The sequence below is a fragment of the Nothobranchius furzeri genome, chromosome 13 (assembly GCF_043380555.1).
Source record: "Nothobranchius furzeri strain GRZ-AD chromosome 13, NfurGRZ-RIMD1, whole genome shotgun sequence".
Taxonomy (NCBI): Eukaryota; Metazoa; Chordata; class Actinopteri; order Cyprinodontiformes; family Nothobranchiidae; genus Nothobranchius; species Nothobranchius furzeri.
Window position 1 is genome coordinate 53,174,203 of NC_091753.1, and position 23,042 is coordinate 53,197,244.

The following is a 23,042-nucleotide window of genomic DNA, read 5'->3' on the forward strand; positions in this document are numbered from 1 at the left end:
CTACAGTGATGCGGGCGTTGTACTGATCTATCGTTGTGAAAAGAGAGCTGGGCCTGAAGGCAAAGCTCTCTATTCACCAGTCATTCTACGTTCCAACCCACCAATGGTCACGAGCTTTGGGTACTGATCGAAAGAACGAGATCGCAGATTAAACCGTCTGAAATTACTTTTCTTCAGAGTGGCTGGGCTCTCCCTTAGATATAGGGTGAGAAACTCTGCCCTCCCGGAGGGGCTCGGAGTAGGCCCGTTGCACGTCCACATGGAGAGGAGCCAGTTGAGGTTGCTCGGGCATCTAGTTAGGATGCCTCCTGGACACCTCCCTGGAGAGGTTTTCTGGGCACATCCAACCAGGAAGAGACCTAAAGAGAGACCCATGACACTCTAAAGGGGCTATGTCACTTGGCTGGCCAGGGAACGCCGGAGTAGCTGGCCCAAGTGGCAAGGGAGAGGGTAGTCTGGGCTTCCCTGCTTAGGCTACTGCCCCTGCGACCTGACCCCGGAGAAGCAGCTGAAAATGGATGGAAATTCTTCAAGCTGCTCCGTGTCTGCCGCTAGATATCTTCGACTCTTTATTTTTTTGAGAGGGCAATGGCGGTTCTGTTGACAAATTTAAAGGAAGGAACCTCCTGGTCAAATACACACTGGCATTCTCTGTTTTGTTTTAACGGATGTTTAGAAAAAAGGGCTTGACTGCGTTCGTCTTTGGGAGCCTTTTGGCGAGCCTTCACAACAATGGATATGGCGTTGTGTGTCTCTGTACTGATGCAACGAAAAAGCATAAGCTAGGCTTTAGGTTCCTTATGTGGTTTGTTTGGCGATGCCATAGTGTGATGTAATTGGCAAGCACATATCCCGTGTGTCGTCCTTTTTGGAAACAGAAATATGGTCACCCTAATTAACTGCACTTTGCTTCTGTGTTTGGTTGTGATGCATTTACATGCGTTTTTTCCAAATACAAGTACAACTCGAAAAAACTTGAATATGGTGCAAAAGTTCATTTATTTCAGTGATTCAATTTAAAAAGTGAAACTACTATATGAGATAGACTCATTACCTGCAAAGCAACATATTTCAAGCCTTTATTTGTTTTAATTATGAAAGTATGGCATACAGCTTTCTGAAATTGTGAAAACTCCAAATTCAAAATATCAGGAAAACTATTACATGAAATAAATAAAACAAAGATTTTAAATGGAGAAATGTTAGACCTCTGTAAAGTATAATAATGTATATGTACCCGGTACTTTGTTTGGGCCTCTTGCTTCTACTTAGAGAAATGGACGTTTGCCTAATGTTCACAGTTTTAAAGTTTCACATGTATTACAGTAAAACACAGATAATAAATAAAGAGCAAACATTAGAGAGGATTTAAAAGGAAATAATAAAGCACATTGTAAATAATTCTAAGACAAGTATGAAAGTAACTGTAGACCTCTGTGAGTAGCTGTTAAATAATTATGTTCCAATTTGCCTGGGCATAGTGTGTGCAGCTGAAAACGTAGAAATTCCACTTGCTGGTGTCAGAAATTAATTTTGACAGTTGTCCTTTTGCATCTATAATAAAATTAGGTATTTAGTTAAATTTTAGTAGAAAAATGTATTATTCTTCTAGCCCATTTAATTTTCAACATTTCTTTGATGTCTTGAGTTTTGAAACAGTAAATGAGTGGGTTGACAGCAGCAGGTATATGACTGTACAACATTACAATGACAATATGAAGTGAAATATTGAACGTGAATCCCACAAAATTTGCCAGGTACACGAAGCATCTTGGAAGATAGAAAAGACCTGCAATGATGAGTTGTGGCGTGCAGGTAGACAGGGTTTTCATGCAACCCGTGGAGGAGGGCTTTCTCAGAACAACAATGATAACAAAAAAATATGATAAGATGATGAATCCAAGAGGGACCATCAAGGAAAACATAGCAAGTCCTAATGATAGAATTGCAGAAGCTCGTACATTCTCACAAGAAAGGCTTCTTACTGAATTAAGGTCACAGTAACACTGAACAATTATGTTAGAATTACAAAATGGTAGTTTCATTGTATCACAAACCACGCCAATCATCCATGCAATAGGCATGAACCACGATATCCCGCAAAGCCCGTTTACTGTGGTATTTGTGAAAAGTGATGTGTAACGCAGTGGAACACAAATAGCTATAAAACGATCAAGAGCCATCACCATCAGAATGAAAGAGTGTGTTGCAGCTAAAAAGTGAACAAAATATATTTGTGTAAAACAAGCATAGAATGGAACAATGCTGTTGTCAGACCAGTATTTTGATATAACCTTCGGGAGAGTCACTGTGCCAAATATTAAATCAGTTAATGCTAAGTGACCAAAAATTAGATATGTTGGTTTTTGAAGTGACTTTTCACAAATGACAATGACCAGGATGAAAATATTCCCCACAACTATAATCAAGTAAAGCAAAAAGAGCAGAGCTGACACAAGCCCGTAATACTCTGGCAGCAGGCCAGGAAATCCAACGAGGAAAAAGTCTTTGATTGTTGTTACGTTAGTGAGCAACATGCTCGAGATTACACTAAACAGAGTAGGCAAATAGACTTTAAAGAGTTTGATATGATAATACAAGAAATGTAATAAAAATGTAAGATAAACTAAAGAAAGTCAAGTCACAAATGAGAAAAGTTCTCTGTGCAAAGACAAAGTTAAATCTGTATACATGAACATACTGAAACTACTCGGTTTTCGCTATGTGCTTTGCATGTTTTGTGTACAGTTTAAGTACATGGATGGATCCCTGGCGGGAAACTTTCCCTGAAGAATTCCACTAGTTATGTCATTGATGTGACACATTTAGGTAAATAACATTTAGTTTGTTAAATTAATTAATTCATTAATGTTTGGTGAATTTTGGTTAGTATTTGATCAAATAGTAGATCCAATAAAATTTTATCTCAATAATTTCCTGCAGTGTGCTGCACAGATGAAATAAAAATCATAATACACAAGAGCAGTTGAATAAGATGAAACAATGTTCAGTTCACATTCCAAATAATTACAAACTTTACCATATAAATTATATTAATGATAATTTTTATGTCAGTCTGGCACCATTAGAGGATCTTTGTGTTCAGTGTTGTGGGAGGAGATTTGAAGTCTATAAAATAAACAAAGTTCAGGCCTATCACTCTGTCTATAGAGCTCCGGACGTCACGTGACTCTCAGAGAGTAGACGCCATGTTGGCAGGCAACAAAGGTAAACAAAATGAACAAAGGTAAACAAAATGAACGGGATCGGCTTGGATTTTACTTCGTCGAAGTTTACTTCACACTTTAAAACTGAAGAAATCATTTTATATAGTCAGTAATTAAATAGACTAAACATCTCCGACCCTTACCGTGCCCCTGGGATACTTTTTAAAAATGCCAGAAGCTGTCGGAGCTGACTTCTTACCGGACCTGGCCAGGGAACGCCTTTGGATTCCCCCGGAGGAGCTGGCCCAAGTGGCTGGGGAGAGGGAAAACTGGGCCTCTCACTACTGCCCCCGCAACCCGACTCCGGAGAAGCGGATGAAAATGGATAGATGGACAAATAACATAGATTTACATGTAAGTAGTTTAAATGGAGTGCTGTGCTGTTTGAATGTACTGAACGCCAAGAGAAATCACTAGTTTGATTTTTTTCCGTGAATAAAATAAATATGTCAGGCAGGAGCGTCTCAGGATCTGTCTGAGATCTGTCTCGGTGAGACAGATAATAGCATCCAAAGTGCTTTTTGTGTGTGATCTGACAGTTGATCAACCATTGCTTAAAAATTAAATACAGCTTAGCCGGTTAATTGCTGTGATCATAAAACACGTAAACGGCAGCACGCAGAAATCACGAGGCAACGTTTTACGTGACGTTTACTTGTTGCTATGAGTAATAAGACCGAAAAAGCCACGCCAAAATAAGTTTAGGAAGCCCACAAAAAATCGTAATAAAAGCATTTAAAATAATTACCATACACAGTTGAGGAAACATTGGTTTAAGTACCTGATATGAAGTGGTCGCTGCATAAGCGAAAACTTTTACTCTTTGGATCCCACAGTTTCATTTTAGCCCAGTCACTAGCGCGTTTCATTACAATGATCCAACGTTTGCGGCGCTCCGGATCTTAGGGAATCCTGTAGATGGCTCATTCCTTCTGTCGTCTGCATCTGTTCTGCATCCTGGGGCACAACAGGAATCTACTGTACCAAACTTCCCGTTTGATTGAGTTTTCTGACAATAACAAATAGTCCAGCTGCGGGCTTCTGCCTGCCAATATGGCGCCATTTCGATTTGAACTGTTGCATGCTGGGAGAAGTGACGTCAACTCCCGGAGCTCTATTGTCTCTTTTGTTCTTGTGAAGGGCCTCGTGATTTTTATCTTGAGGGGGGATGTATACAAGTTTTTTTCTTCCTACTTTTCTTTCCCTGTCGAGATGCCACAAATGTAGTAATTCGACTGGCTCCACAATGCATGCGGCTGCAACCATGCCCCAAAGCCTCATAATCAACAGCTGGTATTGTAAGGTCTCACATAAGCCCTTTTCACAAGACACACCATGGTGGCAAATCTGCGTAATTTTACCGCAATAATGTGTCTTGGTGATGCACGAATTTTGTGGCATTCGTTTTGTCCTGCCTCGTTTGGTAGTAAAATAGCAGTAATTGTCAGATTCCTAAATTGTGATTGCTTCTACAGAGGGAGGTGTCATAATCACTTGGGGAGTTACTGCAAAACTCTAGCCAGCAACTGTATTGAAAAGGAAAGCAAACACGGGTTGTGAGGTTTGCTTTTCTAAACAGAACCAGCTGAGATGATCATCTGGAGCAATGCTGTGCTTCTGGAGTTGCAGGTCAGATCACCAGAGACTGCACAGAGACTGTAGGGGACAGACACTTCTTGCAGTGGCTTGTTTAAATATGTAACGAGTACAGCTTCGATCACAATAAAAAGCAAATTTTGTCCAAGATAAATGGAAGTCTGTGGCAGTGCAGAGACTGCCCCATACTGCTTTTATGCCACCATTGTGTAATCTTTTGTGAAAAGGACACAGTTGCGCAACATCACCGCCACAGTCTGACCACTAACCTAAGGGTCCTTGATGCTGCTTCAATGTTGTGGCAAATTGAAGGCATTGTTTTGTTAAAACGGCTATGGAGAGTCAAAGCGAAGAGATCCGTGGCTTTCATGTGGAATTAATCTAGTTCCACGCCCAGGAGATTTTTATCCAGTTTATGGAGAGTCCCAGGTTTGCCAGGTGCTCCAGATCTGTGCCTCCTTCCTGGAGTGAGCCAGTAGAAGCAGATCATTAGGGATGCACCAATGGATCGGCATTTGATCCCAATCGGCCGATAGCGCCCCTATCGGTTTTGATCGGAGTTTTCAAAATAGATCAAAGCAGACCGATCAGGTAGGGTTGTCACGGTAACCGGTGTAGCGGTAAACTCCGGTAAAAAGAGTTGACAATAATAATAACCGTCTTGTTTAAAAAAAAAAACTATATTATCTCAGTGGGTTTACCGTGGCTGCGGTGTAGGCGCGATGACCCTTACCAGCCACCGTATCATCTGCTGAAGTTGCCGCGGCACATGCGCGCTTTGTTGTTTACAACCAAAACTTTCTTGAAGCTAAAGCTGAAATAATGGCCAAAGGATGAGACAGCAGTGCTCAGGACATTTTTTATCCCTCAAAGAAGACAAAGTGGGAAGTACGGGCATCTTTTGGATATTTGAAGAATGCCGAGGGACAGTTTATAGAAGACGGCTATCCTGTTTGCAGCACGTGCAGAAAAAGTGTCTGTGAAGGCAGCAACGCTTCAAATCTCATGACACATCTGCGTGACCATCACCCACAACTCTACAGTCAACGCAAGGCAAGCTAACATTAGCGTTTTAGCTAAAATGCGTGATCCGAGGATTTGGGTTGAGGGAGAATGCAACCAGTTGCTATATAAAGCAGCCGCAGCGCTGCTTCCTGCATATAAACCGTGTCGCGGACACCCCCATGTTGAAATGACGCTACGCATTACGGGGCTCCCAGGGACAGATAAGAGTTGGTCTCTCTCCGAGAATAATTATGAATTTAACAATGATTACTGCCTGATGACATTTTCCCAAATCTGCAAAGCTCACTGGAAGGACACAAACCAAGGACAATATTTTCCTGATATAGGGTTTATTACTCAAGTAAGGGTAAAAAAGTATCTGATTAGAAGGCTACTTGAGTACTGAGTATCATCTGATCTAATATTTTTAAAATGATGACATCAAACAGACATAAAATAAGAAGTTATGGGCAAATATTGGTATTTTAAAGACTAAAGGGAAAAAAATGTAAACACATAAACAACATAATTACAAAATAACACATTTTAGGCTAAATTTAGACACAAACTGAGGACAATATTTCCTGACATACAGGGTTTATTTAATTGTGTGAAAATGTAGCATGTTTAAAAAAAATACCGCAATAATACCGAAAACCGTGGTAATTTTGGTCACAATAACCGTGAGGTTAAATTTTCACACCGTGCCAACCCTAATACAGACCATTTTAGATTAGGTTACATTTCCTTTATTCCCAGATTATGTAGTTTGTAGCACTCATTGTAATGTTGTAGAAAATTTCTGGCCAATCCACGTGATCGGTATTGGTGATCAGCATTCTTTGATATCGGTATCGGTAATCGGCAGCAAAAAACCTGATCGGTGCATCCCTACAGATCATCCAGATAAAATAAAAGTCTCATGCCTGTCGCACACATTTTCCACAGCTTTGTCTCCATGCATTTGGAGAAGATGCGCAGAGTGAGGAAATAACCGAACAGAAGTTGATTGTAGTCCTTGTGAAAGACAAATGCAGAAACATTGGTGTCTTGGAACAATCAGAACATGAAAGAATGCAAGGTCTTCGGAGATGAACCAGACTGCTTGACAAAATTTACTTTTGTCATTTCAAACACATTTCAATGACAGTTGTTCTTTTTCCTGTAATGGGAGAGTATGAAAAATTACAAAAATTATTAAATTACTGAATTCCATATATTTTCAACATCAAAAAAGTATTTTATTAGATTTTTATTTATTACTAATACATCAACTTTACACTTTTAAACTTCTTAGTGATGCAGAGAGCATCAGCTTCTCTGTTATTCGTTCACTTTTATGACAATCCTTCCAGCTTGTGTGGACTCTCCCCATGAAGCCGCCTACATAGCATGAATTTGCTAACATTAACTTTTTACTAACACAACTTTACTGACACTTTTTAAACAAGGTGCACAAACCTGAATCATCACAGATTCTGTTTTCATTCTTTTGTGGTTCATTTAGTCCCAAAACTAAACTTCCTAAGATTAGTCTGTGGCCTGGCTTTTCCGGTTTGCGCCTCACTTTTTTTACTGCAGCGGCCCAAAAAGATCTCCTAGCACATGGATTTTCTGCTTCCTGCTCACGTGACGTGTGACGTATGCGGATGACGATCGGCTTTAGAGCTAAGATGTTTGTTCTCACGGTGCGGGGGCTCGTTCCGATCATCAACATATATAATGGACAATTTGTTTCCATAGGCTCCAATAATAAGTTTTTAAGCCAAAATGGGAGGTGGCCACCACCGCCATTTTGACCGTGTCACAGGTTCCGTCAAGCCCAGATAATTCCAAAAAAGGGAAAAGAGGTGGAGCTGAGGGTGGGGCTGTAAGGCTGAGATCTAATGACCACACCCGTCAAACTGAAGTGATGTAGCTACAAGCTAACGCGGAGGTGGGAGCTAAGCTAATGGAGGTAGCAACCTAGCTACAACCGGAGTTAACTGCACAACACCAGAGCTTCTGAGTCAGAGATACGCCGGGCTGACCGCTGGGTAAAACCGGGTGGAACACAGAGGTCTCCCGAGAGCTCCACAAGCCGGCAGCCGCGCAGCAGACAAGCGCAGCGGCGATCAGAGATTTGCCGAGTTGCGGGCAGGGGACCATACCGATAGTCGGAACCCAGCTCCACCAACATGTTATATTTCGACCCATTTTCAAAAATGCAGCGTTATGTTAAATGCACTGGGTTTTACCCTATTACGTTTAAATTCCATGGTTAAACAGTACATGTTAAAATCTAAGCTCAGCTAGTGCAAGAGCAGCAGTGACCTAAAATACATAAATATAATTTTACTTACTGAAAAAATGAAATGGAGACCCTTTGAACGCTCAGTTAGTGCAATTAATACCACAGCAAGTCATTTTGTCCAACAATTGCACAAATAATATCCAAAAAGAATGCACAAACGGCACAACTAATGGTCTAAGTTGAGAGACTGAAAATGGCGGAACAGTTTTCAGGCGAGACCAAGACTCAGACTGAGGCCTTTCCTCAGAGCTAGCTCTGCGTTCACGTGGGTCTGATGCTCATTAATTAGTCAGAATTTTAGGCATTTAATACACTTAAACAGAAGAGTTACAAAAAAAATTCACCCCCTCAGAGTTGTCATGAGTGTAAACTAGATCATTTAAACCTTAAACATGTTTTGGAAACAGGCTGTAAACATGTTTATTTCTGCTGTGAAATTGGTATTTTTAACATGGGAGTCAATGTTGATTTCCTCGCTTCTGACGCCAGCCCCCAGCGGATGAGGGTGGAACTGCAATTTATTTCACTTCCGTATTGGCTTCAATTTCATACCAGTATTATGGGGGCTTGGTTCCGATACCCACACAGTAAAAAAAATGCAAATGACTACTTTAGTCGTCATTGGCAGTGAATAAGTTAACACAAAATCTAACTAAAATAAATTGTCCTGCCATTCCAAAATTTGCACTTTCATGGTGTCAAAGTGTGTCTTTATAATTTACATACATCATATGTGAAATCCATGGCATATATCAAATGGGATTAAGAAATATCTTTTATAGCCCCATTGACTAGCATTTGTTTTTTCTTTGTTCATGGTCCGGACGTAGACAGTGTTGTCATAGTGTGATATTATCGGCAGGCACAACCCAACCTCCTTTTTGGAAATGGAAATATGGTCACTCTGATTAATTGCGCTATAGTTCTCTGTGTTCTCTGTGTTTGGTTGTAATGCCGCTTCACATACAGGTGAAACTCGAAAAAACTTGAATATCTTGCAGAGGTTCATTTATTTCAGTAATTCAAGTGAAACTTATATAAGAGAGACTAAAATGCAACACAAGACATTTCAAGCTTTTATTTGATATAATTGTGATGATTATGGCTTACAGCTTTCTGAGATTTTAAAAATCCCTGAATCAAAATCTCAGAAAAACTATTACATGAAATCAATAAAACAAAGATTTTAAATAGAGAAATGTCAGACCTCTGAAAAGTATAATATTGCACTCAGTACTTGGTTTGGGCCCCTTTTGCTTCTACTGAAAAAAAAAACTTTTGCATGATATTCCAATTTTTTGAGTTTCACATGTATTACAGTAAAACACAGACAATAAATAGCGAGCAAAAATTAGAGATTTAAAAAGAAAATAATAAAGCACATTGTAAACAATTCTACAACAAGTAAGACCTCTGTCAGTAGCTGATAAATACATTAAACCAGTTTAAATTTGCCCAGCCATAGTGTGTGCAGCTGAAACCTTAGAAATTCCACTTGCTAGTGTCAGAAATGAATTTAGACCATTTACCTTTTTGCATCTATTACACAATTAGATATTTAGTTAAATTTTATTAGAAAATTGTATTGTTCCTCTAGCCCATTTAATTTTTAACATTTCTTTAATGTCTTGAGTTTTGAAACAGTAAATGAGTGGGTTGACAGCAGCAGGTATATGACTGTACAACATCACAATGACAACATGAAGTGAAATATTGAACGTGAATCCCACAAAATTTGCCAGGTACACGAAGCATCTTGGAAGATAGAAAAGACCTGTAATGATGAGTTGTGGTGTGCAGGTAGACAAGGTTTTCATGCGACCCGTGGAAGAGGACTTTCTCAGAACAACAATGATGACAAGAAAATATGATAAAAGGATGAATCCAAGAGGGACCATCAAAGAAAACATAGCAAGTCCCAGTGCTAGACTTGCAGAAAATCGTACATTTTCACATCCAAGCCTTAATAATGAATTATGGTCACAGTAACACTGAACAATTAAGTTTGAATTACAAAATGGTAGTTTCATGGCATCAAAAACTACGCCGACCATCCATGAAATTGGCATGAACCATGATATCCCACAAAGCCCATTTACTGTGGTATTTGTGAAAAGTGATGTGTAACGCAGTGGAACACAAATAGCTATAAAACGATCAAGAGCCATCACCATCAGAATGAAAGAGTGTGTTGCACCTAAAAAGTGAACAAAATATATTTGTGTAAAACAAGCATAGAATGGAACAATGCTGTTGTCAGACCAGTATTTTGATATAACCCTCGGGAGAGTCACTGTGCCAAATATTAAATCAGTTAATGCTAAGTGACCAAAAATTAGATATGTGGGTTTTTGAAGCGACTTTTCACAAATTACAATCACTAGGATGAAAATATTCCCCACAGCTATAGTCAAGTAAAGCAAAAAGAGCAGAGCTGACACAAGCCCGTAATACTCTGGCAGCAGGCCAGGAAATCCAACGAGAAAAAAGTCTTTGATTGTTGTTACGTTAGTGAGCAACATGCTCGAGATTACACTAAACAGAGTAGGCAAAGAGACTTAAAATAATTCAATGTGATAATTCAAGAAAATTGATTTTAAAAAAAGAAGGTAAAATTAAACTAAAAAAATTCTAATCACAAAGTAAGAAAGTAATGTCTATGCAAAAACAGGCAAAGTTAAATCTGTTTTCATGAACATTCTGAAACAACTCGGCTTACTCTCACCTATTATGTGCTTTGCAATTTGTGTGTACAGTTTAAATAGACAGAGGGATCCCTGATGAGAAACTTTCCCTCAAGAATTCTACTAGTTACACGACTGAAGTGACACGTTTGGGTAAATAAAATTTGTTTGCTAAATAAAGCAATTACCTCAAATGACCTCTACTGTGCATCATGTACATCGAGTCTGAGAGCCAGGCTTGAGCTACAGCAGTCGTCCAAACCGAGAAGTTGGTTCAAGAGACCCATGGGGGCAAGTGTTCAAAAGGGCGTCATGTCAGGTCCAGAATCCTGACCAGTCATTGGTGTCGCAGCTCAACCTTGATTGTGAGTGCCCACATGTGAGGGAGACACCACAGCACACATTTGGAGTGGGAACAGGGTCATCAGTTTAAACAATCTGCTTTGATGCAGAACGTGAATATGAAAAAGTTGAGGTGTGGGAGCAAGCAAGTTACCCTGCTGCTGATCATGGCAGTAGTTCCGTCCTCCTGGGGCTGGTTGGGGTTTGATCGAGCCTGGACTAGGTCAACAGTGGCAGAAAGCGCCGCTGTTTTCTGCTCTCTTGCAATGGGGGATCCTGAAGTGAGGGCCAAACAGAGCCCTTACAATTTTAGGGCTGATGGGACCCATCATGTCCTTTGTCAGGGTGTTCAAGAATGGAGGGCAGAGTGTGCAGCCACAGAGCATGTTGGATGAGTGTCAGCCAGGCGGCAATGTGGGCAGAGTTGACCAGAGCAGCAGCACAGAGGTTGAGAATGGTATCAGTAGATTTACAAAGGAAGCCTTTAGATTCTGCAGGCACATCCAGCTCCTCCACCTTCTTAGAGATACCAAAGGCGATGTAGACAGAAGCACCCATCTAGAAGGCACATTGTTCAGGGTTCGTACACTTTTTTAGCTATGGTTTTCCATAACTTTTCTATGACTTTTCCATAACCATTCACTGAATTTCCAAGACCAAAAATGAACACATTTCAGCCGGACCATCATAGTCGGTGCCTCTAAATCAAACCCAGACACATCTTGATACACTGTGTAAGGATTTATTGCACTAACACAGTTATCATTAAGGTTTTAACAGATGAACCGTCTGACTTCTCCCCATCACAGAGAGCAACAGAAATGGAGAACATAAGGTGCTTAAGGGATAGGAATACCATTTCCCAATCAAAGTATCTACGCTGCATAAACATGTAAAAATAAAGAAAAATAAAGTGCACTTGCATTCTTATTAAAACAAATAAAAATTCTCCAAAAATAAATGTTCTCTTAAAACATAAAATGTGCAAAATTTTGAATTTAATGTAGACTGGATCTTTATTGTAATGCCCTACTTGTATTCACTTTTTACCAAAATAACACATTACATAAACTAAAATAGGCTTCACAAAATTTAATTTTACTCCTCAAACAAGAGCCTGAACATTAGTCTGGAACATGGTGAGAAATTAATCTCTGTAATATCCTCTCCTAGCATGTCACACAGTAACCATCTTTACTGCTTCATCTGAGAAAGCGTAGCATCAATGTGCTTGTCGATGTCTTGAAGAGAAGCTCTTTTTTCTTTGGCAGTGCAACGCAAACTGTTGGATTTTGTGATGGTCAGTTTTCCAGTAGATTCGGCTTTTTCAGCATACTCATCAGCTGCCTTCTCCAACACGGCAATGCCGCTTTCTGCTCTGACCTTCTTCCTTTTAAACTCATCCAACTCGTCTGCCAGGGCTTTTCTCTTTTGTCCCTGCCTTTTCTGTTCAACAGCCCTCCTCTGGTCGTCTAGGTAGCTGTGGTACTTTTGCCTTGCTCCGGACACAGATATCAACAGTTCTTTGGTGATTTGTACATTTGTTACACCACCAACCGCTCTGATATGGCCTTTGGGCAACCAGAGAGGCTTCTTTCTGGTTCTCAACAATAAGCTCCTTATTAATTGAGAATCCTCTCTCAACACTGGCCTGTCCATGAGAGAGAACCAAAATCATCTTCACCACATTCCACACATTAGAGAAAGCTCTGGTGATTCCCATGGACTCGTACAGAACAGTGTCCACCCTGTCTTTTCTGGGATCAAAATTCTTGATGCGGTCTTGGAGGGAGGCAAAATCACAAAACTGTCCAAATTCTCGAAGGACATCATCACAGGCTCTCTCATCCACACAGTTGGCTGCAACAAGATTTTGTAGCACCCTTTTCATTTGAATCAGTGACTTCTCTTTGAATCCAGCCATGTTCCTGGGGTCCAGGCACTGCACACTTCTCACAAGCTGATGATGCACAGGGCTCTTATCCTGAAGTTTCCCCAGGATGGTAATCAAGAATGTCTTGCATTCCTTCTTGATTTCCAGTGCCTGCCTCTCTGATATCTTTTTGGTGGATTTCAGTTGATTCAGACAAGTTTCGGCTGAAAATCCTATGCTGACCTTTAGGGATAAGTGAAAATATAGTTATGAATTATTGTAACACAAAATGGTGAAATGTTTGGGCTATGTATCAGGAAATAATCAGTGATTCGCCTAAAATAAATTTAGTGTTACATTTCATTGTGTGTCATTAATCACATGCAGAGTTTAGAGTAAGAACTCACAGCAGAAGTACACTGAAGGTGGTTTTAGCTTTTTTATGTTCATCTCTTCTGTTTGGCTCTTGACTCAGTAAGTTTCCTTTAGTCAGGACTAAACGATTTGACCTTGATGGGGGGGTGACCACAAAATCGTTTTGTTTATCCTTTTTTTATTCGGCCATTTCACACAATTCAGAAAAACCTGAAAGAATGATAGGCCTGTGTTTATGATATTATGATATTATGATGATGAAACATTAAAACATTAGGATTCGTCATGTTTTCATTCACCGCGTCACCAACTAATGTAGGAGAGGGAACATGTGAGTGAGTCACCACGGTAGGAAGCCCAGCTTGCTGTGAGCGAGCGATCTGTGGCTGATGAGTGAAAACAAAAGAGAAACATTCGGGACTGAAGCTCCGTCAACACCGGCTGGCGACGCGGCTGCATTTCTAAATAAAGCATTTCGTTTTGGCGGCGCGCGCAGCCGCAACTCACGGTTCTGGGAGAACCGGGCATGCCCGTCCCATCAACAGCAGGTGGAGCTCACCGCTCCGCCCATCTCACAACCAGAGCGGGAAAAAAAGCACATTGGCTTGGATTTTACAGATGGGACTCTGTGTGTGAATTAATGCCAGTTAAATTATTACTTAAGTGTTGTTTGTGTGCTTGTTGTTCATTAACTAATGCTATAATTAATATAATCTGTTTTAATTTTTCATAAGCCCTACACACTGTGCGTGATGCAAGTTTGGGGAGCGCAGGCGCTGGTTTAGCATGAGAGATTGGAGGTGTGGCGTGAGAGCGTGTGAAGAGGGTCAAATGCATGTGTCCCACGCTCAGTGCATGAGAGTTGGCAGCTCTGAGAGGGTTTTACCAGTTTCGACCACTCCTGCGGTCTTCTTCAGAGCTAGCCGCTAATGGTGGCATCACTTCCTTCTCTGTTTATTGGGGGGCACAGCGGATAATCTGATAAATATATAGATTAAAATCAATTTTATAGTCATTTTATTTTATTATCATGCCATAAATGCTAAACGGTATACCTCATCTGTCCTGAGGTGTTAACATGGATTGCCATGAAGTGTTAATGCTTCATGAAAGATTTGACTTCAGGAGAGCAGTCCGAATACTCCGAAGGATACTCTGATTCTTGCAAGTGTGGTTTTCTGAACACAGGGAGCAGATTGGGTTGTTCGTTCAAGGTGTGTTACAATGGAAAACAATTTTAAAATCTTATTTCTGATTATAATCAATCACTCTGAGTTTTTCAAGCAGGCTGAACATAGTCTCCTACACCCCTATCTCCTGTGTTAGCTTCCGATAGAAAAAAGGTGAAACGCAGTGCCACGCCTGAGCCTATGTAGGGGAAACATTGGTAAGCATCCAGGAGTCAGCAGAGAATGTCTCAGGTAGTAGAAGCTAATTTGAATTAGCAACTTCACCGCACGGCAGAACTCCTCTAGGCCCGTGTTATTTGTGGATATAAAATAAACATGTCAAGCCAGTGGTAGTGTCCATTCCTGTTAACTCATTCACTGCCAGTGACGACTAAAGACGTCATTTGCATTTTTTTTTACTGTGTGGGTATCGGAACGAGTCCCCGCACCATGAGAACAAACATCTCAGCTCTAAAGCCGACCTTCATCCGCGTACGTCACACGTCACGTGATCAGAAAGCAGAAAATCCATGTGTTAGATCGTTTTGGGCCGTTCCTGTAAAAAGAAAAAAAAAGTGAGGCGCGAACTGGAAAAGCTTCTGCCGATCACAATTCAACAACGGATTATGAAAGAACGGATAACGCTCGAAACTCGGATTCTTCCTGATGTAAGAAGTGAGTCTCCGCTTTGTTTTGGTTGTTTTGGTGCCGACATCATCCTAGCGCGCAACATTCTGTGACTCTTAAAAAAAATACAGTAAAAACTGTGGGAAACGCTGGCAGCGAAGGGCTTTACCGATCAGGAAACAGCTAGCAGTGAATGAGTTAATCCAATTTGTGATGAGATGTCCACATATCAGGAAATAAGACTTGAAAACCTGCCATCTGAAGCTCAGCTGTGATCTGGCTCATTTCTAGTTCCTGGAAACAGTGCACAGGTATTGATTAAATGAGTGTTTCACACCTTTAATCATGTAAAAGATCATGTTAGCACATACTGGCCCAAGAAAATGATTAAAAAATATTTAAAAGTTACATAGTTTCCATTTAAATGGTTAAAATATTGTTGCTAAATAAAACATATCTGTCGTGAAGCATGGCGGAGGACCGTAAGGACACCAGAGCACAGTAGGCGGTAGAAAACGGTCTTTATTAGCCTGAAGCTAAGAGGAGATGTTACCGGAGCAGAGTTCAGTTAAAGGCAGAGTTGAGGGCAGGCGTGGGTCAGAACCAGGATGATATGAAGCAGGTTTGAGCAGCAGGCAAGAGACTTGGTTGAGGACAGATGTGGATCGGAACCAGGCTGAGACGAAGCAGATGCGAGGAGCAGGTGAGAGACGTGTTCGAAGACAGGCGTGGATCAGAACAATGTAGGTTCAAGATGTGGTCGTGGTCAGGCGTAGGTTGTGGAGGCAGGCAGAGTTCTTGGTGAGCGTCACGCGTGAAACGAGTTCGGTAGGCGATGATCAGGCTGGATGAAAAGGCTTGAAGATCTACTTGCAGGCGCGTTAAATAATCTGGCAGAGCGCTGGTGGTTGACTGTGGAATATATAGCTGGTGAGGCAGGTGTATGGCATGAGCTTGATGAGGGGGCCAGGTGTGATGCATGAAGGGTGATGACGTGGATGGTGGTAGCATGGAGGTCAGAACATGGCAGGATCATGACAATACCATTGCAAATATTTCAAAGACAAGTAAGTCAGTAGTGCTAGACCTCCGTCATTTGCTGATAAATACATTAAAACATGTTTACATTTGTACATAGTATGTGGAGCTGATTTATTTATATATTTATTTTATTTTCATTTGTTGACAAATATTTTAGGAGATTAAAACCACTTGAGATGAACCATCTTGTCTTTGAGTGGGTCCTCCTACCTTACAACAAATAAAGAATAAGACAGTAGAGTCAATAAGCAAAAAAGGCAAGTGCAAAGATGTAAAGCACAAACCGATAGCAAACCTGAAAACCAAGAAGACCCCCACCCCCCAAAAAAGGGCTATAAAGCAGTGGAATGAAAAAGTTTCAGGTATGCATCACATGTTCATAAACAGATTTACTAATAAACAAAACAAAGAGATTGGCCATAAATCTGCAGGTAACTTACTCCAGTCCCGGGGAGCTTTAACACAAAATGCATGTTTCCATGCTTTTTTTTTTAATCTGAGGAATTACAAAAGAAACTGATAAATAATCTAAGGATTATACAAAGAGTTGATCTGAACGTATAAACTCCACTTGATTGTGTCAAAAATGCATTTGAAAAATATATTTTTGTATCCAGAATAGATGTGGTATTTAAGTTATTTTTGAAGTAAAATTAATTTTTCCTCTTGACCATTTCTTTTTTAAGATTTCTTTGATGTCTTGAGTTTTGAAACAGTAAATGAGTGGGTTGACAGCAGCAGGTATATGAGTGTACATCATTACAATGATTATATTAAGTGAAATATTGAATGTGAATCCCACAATATATGCCATGTACACGAAGCATCTTGGAAAGTAGTGAAGACAAGTGATGATGAGCTGTGGTGTACAGGTAGACAGAGTCTTAAGGCGACCCGTGGAGGAAGACCTTTTCAAAACAACAATCATGATAAAAATATATGATATAATGATGAATCCGAGAGGGACCAGCAAAGAAAACATAGCAATTCCGAATGGTACAATTGCAGAAGCTTGTGCATTCTCACATCCGAGCCTTAATATTGAAATATGGTCACAGTAACACTGAACAATGATGTTGGAGTTACAAAACGGTAGTTTCATTGTATCAATAACTATACCAATCATCCATGAAATTGGCATGATCCACGAAATCCCACAAAGCCCATTAACTGTAGTATTTGTGAAAAGTGATGTGTAACGCAGTGGAGAACAAATAGCTATAAAACGATCAAGAGCCATCACCATTAGAATAAAAGAATGTGTTCCACCTAAAAATGTAACGAAGTACATTTGTGTAAAACAAGCATAGAATGAAACAATGCTGTTGTCAGACCAGTACTTTGATATAACTTTTGGAAGAGTCACTGTGCCAAATAATAAATCAGTTAATGCCAAGTGACAAAAAATGAGATATGTGGGTTTTCGAAGAGACTTTTCACAAATGACAATCACTAGGATGAAAATATTCCCAACAGATATAGCCAAGTAAATCAAAAAGAGAAATGCTGACACAGGTCCATAATACTCTGGCAACAGGCCAGGAAATCCAAGAAGGAAAAAGTCTTTGATTGTTGTTACGTTAGTGAGCAACATGCTCGAGATTACATTAAACAAGTTAGGAAAATATACTTCAGGCTATTAGATGTAAAATATTAAAAAGAAAATCATGGAAGATGTCAAACAAACATTTAAAAAATTTTGTCACAAAACATGAAAATGTCTTCTTAGGGTCTAACAAGTTTGCAAACAAAGTAAATAAAGCATAAACCAGAACATAAGTTATTTCTCTGCAGAAACAGGCAAAGTTAAATCTGTTTACATGAACATACTGAAAAAACTCTGTGGATACACTGAGCATGTTGTGTGTACAGTTTAAGTACACTGATGGATCCCAGGCGGGAAACTTTCCCTCAAGATTTCTTCTAATTGTACCACCGATGTGACATGTTTATGTGAAGAATATTTATTTTGTTAAATAAAGTAGTCCAAGTCTCCAGACTGCAGCTTGATAAACTTGAAACTCCTAACTTGATAATGTAAAGTGTTACACTTAGATCAAAATGTGACCTAATTTTCTTTAAGGTAGTTTAAGTATTGGTACTGAAAAGATAATTAGAAGAAAATATTATTTCATACACTTGAATCCAATTTAATTGTACTTTTTGTTAAAAAAAAAGTTGTTTTTGTTTTATTTTAACCCTTACCCAACGTTTAAATTTTCTAACGTTAAAGTCATTAGAGCACAAAAAAATGCACTTAGAAAGCTTCCTTTAGAAATATTATATAATATTTCATAAGTCCCAATTTTTTTACATGAATTTCATCCTTGGCTTCAGCCCTAACAAAATATAATAAAATATGTGTGTGTTTCTCAGATTTAACCCCTTCATTGCTAGGTTTATTAGCAAAACCCGAAGTTTGAAAACTGTACAAAAAATGAAAAAATCAAATCATTTTTTGTGTGTTATGTCCAGATTAACTTTTTTGTGGGTAAGTTGTCACAGCCTTGGAGTGTCACAAATAGGCATAAAAATATTTTTTTGCTCACTTTGTAGTTTTTGTGTAATGTCACATTTTCTAAAATACTCACGTTAAAGTCATTAGAGCACAAAAAAATGCACTTAGAAAGCTTCCCATAGAAATATTATATAATATTTCATAAGTCCCAATTTTTTTACATGAATTTCATCCTTGGCTTCAGCCCTAACAAAATATAATAAAATATGTGTGTGTTTCTCAGATTTAACCCCTTCATTGCTAGGTTTATTAGCAAAACCCAAAGTTTGAAAACTGTACAAAAAATGAAAAAATCAAATCATTTTTTGTGTGTTATGTCCAGATTACCTTTTTTGTGGGTAAGTTGTCACAGCCTTGGAGTGTCACAAATAGGCATAAAAATATTTTTTGTTCACTTTGTAGTTTTTGTGTAATGTCATATTTTCTAAAATACTCACGTTAAAGTCATTAGAGCACAAAAAAATGCACTTAGAAAGCTTCCCATATAAATATTATATAATATTTCATAAGTCCCAATTTTTTTACATGAATTTCATCCTTGGCTTCAGCCCTAACAAAATATAATAAAATATGTGTGTGTTTCTCAGATTTAACCCCTTTATTGCTAGGTTTATTAGCAAAACCCGAAGTTTGAAAACTGTACAAAAAATGAAAAAATCAAATCATTTTTTGTGTGTTATGTCCAGATGACCTTTTTTGTGGGTAAGTTGTCACAGCCTTGGAGTGTCACAAATAGGCATAAAAATATTTTTTGCTCACTTTGTAGTTTTTGTGTAATGTCATATTTTCTAAAATACTCACGTTAAAGTCATTAGAGCACAAAAAAATGCACTTACAAAGATGACCAGTTGAACACTTTATTAAAGCACACGAACAAAGAAAAAGTGTGTGTGTGTGTGTGTGTGTGTGTGTGTGTGTGTGTGTGTGTGTGTGTGTGTGTGTGTGTGTGTGTGTGTGTGTGAGAGAGAGAGAGAGAGAGAGAGAGAGAGAGAGAGAGAGAGAGAGAGAAAGAGAGAGAAACACAGAGGGGAGTGAGCTAACAGCTGCAGGCTGAGCACACAGCTGTTGAGTGCTCCTTGCACACAGCCTGTCCACATGCATGGCAAAAGCGTGCATGCACGCTCCTCTTCCCTCTGCAAAGGTGGCATCTTTTCTTTGTCTGCTCCTGGGCTGGACCTGGCTCCACTTGCTGCTGCACCTCCAACAGAGCTGCAGCGCTGCTGGACCGCGGCAAGCGAGTGCGCCTCGCCTGGGCTGGTCTCACCATGGAGGTCCCAAGCTCCTGCAAGAACAGCCTTCGACGGATGCTCCTCTTCTGTTGGTTCCAGGCCGGTTCCACAGACAGCCACAGGACCAGGGCATTGTAGGCGCTCACATCTAACATGTTGCAGAAGAGCGACATGGGCCAACGTCTGGTCTTGCGGCGGCAGCTGTATGTTGCAACGAGCTGGAATAAAAATAAATGAATAAATAAATTACATATGCAATTAGGTTGGTGAATTATAATAAAACAAAATAAAATAAATAAATTACCTTGTCCAAGTTGTCAACTGCCCCTTTGCAGCGGTTGTAATCGATGATTACGGTCGGCTTCTGCTGCGGTCCCTCCTGGATCTGAACCTGATGGTGTTTGGTGCTGAGGAGCAGAACGTTCCGCCGGCGCTTTGGAATGTAGCTCACCGCGGTGGCGGTGGAGGTGAAGCCGAACAGGGAGGACAGAACCGCTCTGCTTTTCATCTGGAGCAGCTGTGGGGGCAACTCTGGCTTGTTGCGCCTAACTGTTCCCACAAGACAGATTTTTTTTTTTAGCAGCTCCTCTCCAAGAACCAGCGAGGTGAAAAAATTGTCCGTGGTGACAGTGCGGCCGCTCAGACCCTCCGTGAGTTCCAGCACCACCCGCTTCCCTTGCCCCCTTTCTGCCGGGGCGTCTCGAGTCGTCTTGCCCAGATAGGGAATAATCCCCCAGGCATAAGAAGTGGCCACATCGCACACCACCCACAGCTTGATGCCATATTTTGCCGGTTTTGAGGGCATGTACTGCTTGAAGTTGCAGCGACCTCTGAATCCGACGAGCTGTTCATCAACGCAGACATCTTCACCGGGGTTGTAGGCGAGAGGGAGCCGGGCCGCCCAGAGGTCCCACACTTCCCGCAGGGGAGCGAGCTTGTCCTGCTGCACCAACCGGCGGGCTGCCCTGGTCAAGCGGTCATCAAAGCGCAATGTTGCAGTCAGCATGTGGAACCTTCCCAAACTCATCGTGGCTCTGAATATCGGCCTCCCCGTTTCCTCCCCCCAGAGGCTGGCAGATGATTCCCCACGGGAACGGTGCACACCAGCGAGGATGAGCAACCCAAACAATGCCCGGAGTTCCACGCGGTCAACGTCTGTCCAATCGTCATATTTTCTTCTTCCCTCTATATTGGTGTATTTTATTATTACATCTAGGATTGTTGTAGTTAAAAAAAATCGAAGCTGTCCTCAATAGTTTGGATGTAGCTGACAGCGAGGCGGGTGATCCCACAATGGCGGACGTCTGGAGCCCGAAAGGGGATCCTGGTGTCGGGTGTCGGGGACCAGGCGATCCCGCTCTTTGATTGCCACAAAGGATGGTCCCATCTCTCCTCTGCAGCAACCACCTCCTCATCTGAACCTTCTTCCATTTCTTCCCCTGAATCAGGCCCTGGGGTAAAGGCCTGATCTTCAGCCTCTTCATCCGAACAAGAGCTGTCATCCGTGGATGAGGATGAGGCTGACTCTCCCTCTTCCTCAAGCTGCTGAAACACCTCCAGGGCTTCATTCACATTGAATCTTCTTCTCATGGTTGCGGTTCAAAGAAATGAATCCTGATCTGAGTCTCATATATGTACTTTTAGTCAATTGGTGCACCTGTGTAAGCTGCCCCTACTGAATGTAAACAAAATTCGATTCTGCAGGAATTTGTTTTGAAAAACAAATGTACGCCTTTGAAGTTTTTCAGCCTTCATCTTAGCTTTCATCCATGCAAATGCTTTGTACTTATTGAAATAACATTTTGCAAAAGTAAAATTGTGAATGAGTATCTGAAATTTAGCAGAAAATCCTTTAATTTTTGATATATAGCATGCCTTTGATGAATATTCATGAAGTCAACAGAGTGTGAGAACCTGTGCCCCCCCCCCTACACTCCCATGGCCCACACCTGCTCAACCACTCCAGATAATGATCACAGATCTGTCCTTTGAAGATCTGTAAAGTGCTTTGATACCTACATACACGCATGCCTGAACAATCACACACAAAGGAACACATGTCAAAATGCTATTTTGCAGAATAAGCTAATTTTGTACATTCAGTCAGGCTTATTTTTTGAAAGAACACTGAAAAAGCACAATTACCAAAAATTCAGAACACACACATGCAAACTATTGTATGGCATCTCTAAATAACACACAAACCATTTTTTTGCAAAATATGTATTATAACGGGCAGTCAGAGGTAAAGAAATGCAGCTAAATCATTCAGTTTAAATGCTGGGTCAGCCATTGCCCTGCTATATATGGAGAAAGTATGCCATGTAGTGAAAAACAGTAAAAACTGCTTCTTACATTTGTGATGAGACTGTAAACACGGGCACAATCATAATTTTTTAAAATTATGCCAATATTTATGCTAATTAAAAATATATGATTTACATGAAAGTCAATGGCACAAAAAAATGCTTCAATGTGCTTAACTGTACAAAATGATTTCCACGTTTTAATAAAGTAGGTTGAATATTTTTTCAAACTTTTTTTTGTAATTCCTTCCAAAATACACATCCTCCATAAAAATTAGATAAATTGCATTAACATAGCCAAAGTTATTCACAAAAATACACGTGTCAGCACAAAAAAATGCTCTAATGTGAGGTAAGGGTTAAATTTGTGGTTAAAAGTGCAATGTTGTCATTGATTCAGTGAACATCTTTAACTAATTACTTTTTTACACTAATTTAAAAGCAGTTCAGAAAACGTTTTATGTCTCAGTTGCACTTCATTTTATGCGTTTTGCAGAAAAACGCCAACCTAGCCTATTTAAAATGGCTGATACACAATTATCATTGCAGCGTATTGGTTTTAATTTCATTAAGTAAGTGTAGTTTTATTAGTGTTTGTAATGGATTCCATGAGTATGTGGCTTACTAAAAAGGATAAGCTGTACATTTTTTTCTTCTTTCTTTTTTTAAACTACTCAATTGTAGCACTTGCATTTCAAATCTGTACATATAACTGCTGCTTCTGTTCAGTGTGCTCAGTTGTTGGATTGCAATAAAA

The 23,042-nt window shown here is 40.1% G+C and overlaps 4 protein-coding genes across 4 annotated transcripts; all 4 read right to left on the reverse strand.

The window, feature by feature from the left end:
• Positions 1 to 1,577: 1,577 nt before the first annotated feature.
• Positions 1,578 to 2,537, reverse strand: LOC107380555 (olfactory receptor 1E16-like). The gene has a single exon (XM_015951857.3). The coding sequence runs from the start codon at positions 2,535 to 2,537 to the stop codon at positions 1,578 to 1,580; it is 960 nt and encodes a 319-aa protein (XP_015807343.1).
• Positions 2,538 to 9,392: 6,855 nt separating this feature from the next.
• Positions 9,393 to 10,684, reverse strand: LOC107380554 (olfactory receptor 52N5-like). The gene has a single exon (XM_015951856.3). It carries the CDS (start codon positions 10,641 to 10,643, stop codon positions 9,684 to 9,686), a length of 960 nt encoding a protein of 319 aa, XP_015807342.1. The 5' UTR covers positions 10,644 to 10,684; the 3' UTR covers positions 9,393 to 9,683.
• A 6,167-nt stretch (positions 10,685 to 16,851) lies between these two features.
• Positions 16,852 to 17,826, reverse strand: LOC107380643 (olfactory receptor 2AT4-like). The gene has a single exon (XM_015951940.3). It carries the CDS (start codon positions 17,824 to 17,826, stop codon positions 16,864 to 16,866), a length of 963 nt encoding a protein of 320 aa, XP_015807426.1. The 3' UTR covers positions 16,852 to 16,863.
• Positions 17,827 to 19,630: 1,804 nt separating this feature from the next.
• On the reverse strand, positions 19,631 to 21,569 carry LOC129163790 (piggyBac transposable element-derived protein 4-like). The gene is made up of 3 exons (XM_054742461.2): positions 21,387 to 21,569; positions 20,284 to 21,222; positions 19,631 to 20,197 (listed from the first exon to the last, which is right to left on the reverse strand). Exons 1-3 carry the CDS (start codon positions 21,567 to 21,569, stop codon positions 19,787 to 19,789), a joined length of 1,533 nt encoding a protein of 510 aa, XP_054598436.2. The 3' UTR covers positions 19,631 to 19,786.
• Positions 21,570 to 23,042: the final 1,473 nt, after the last annotated feature.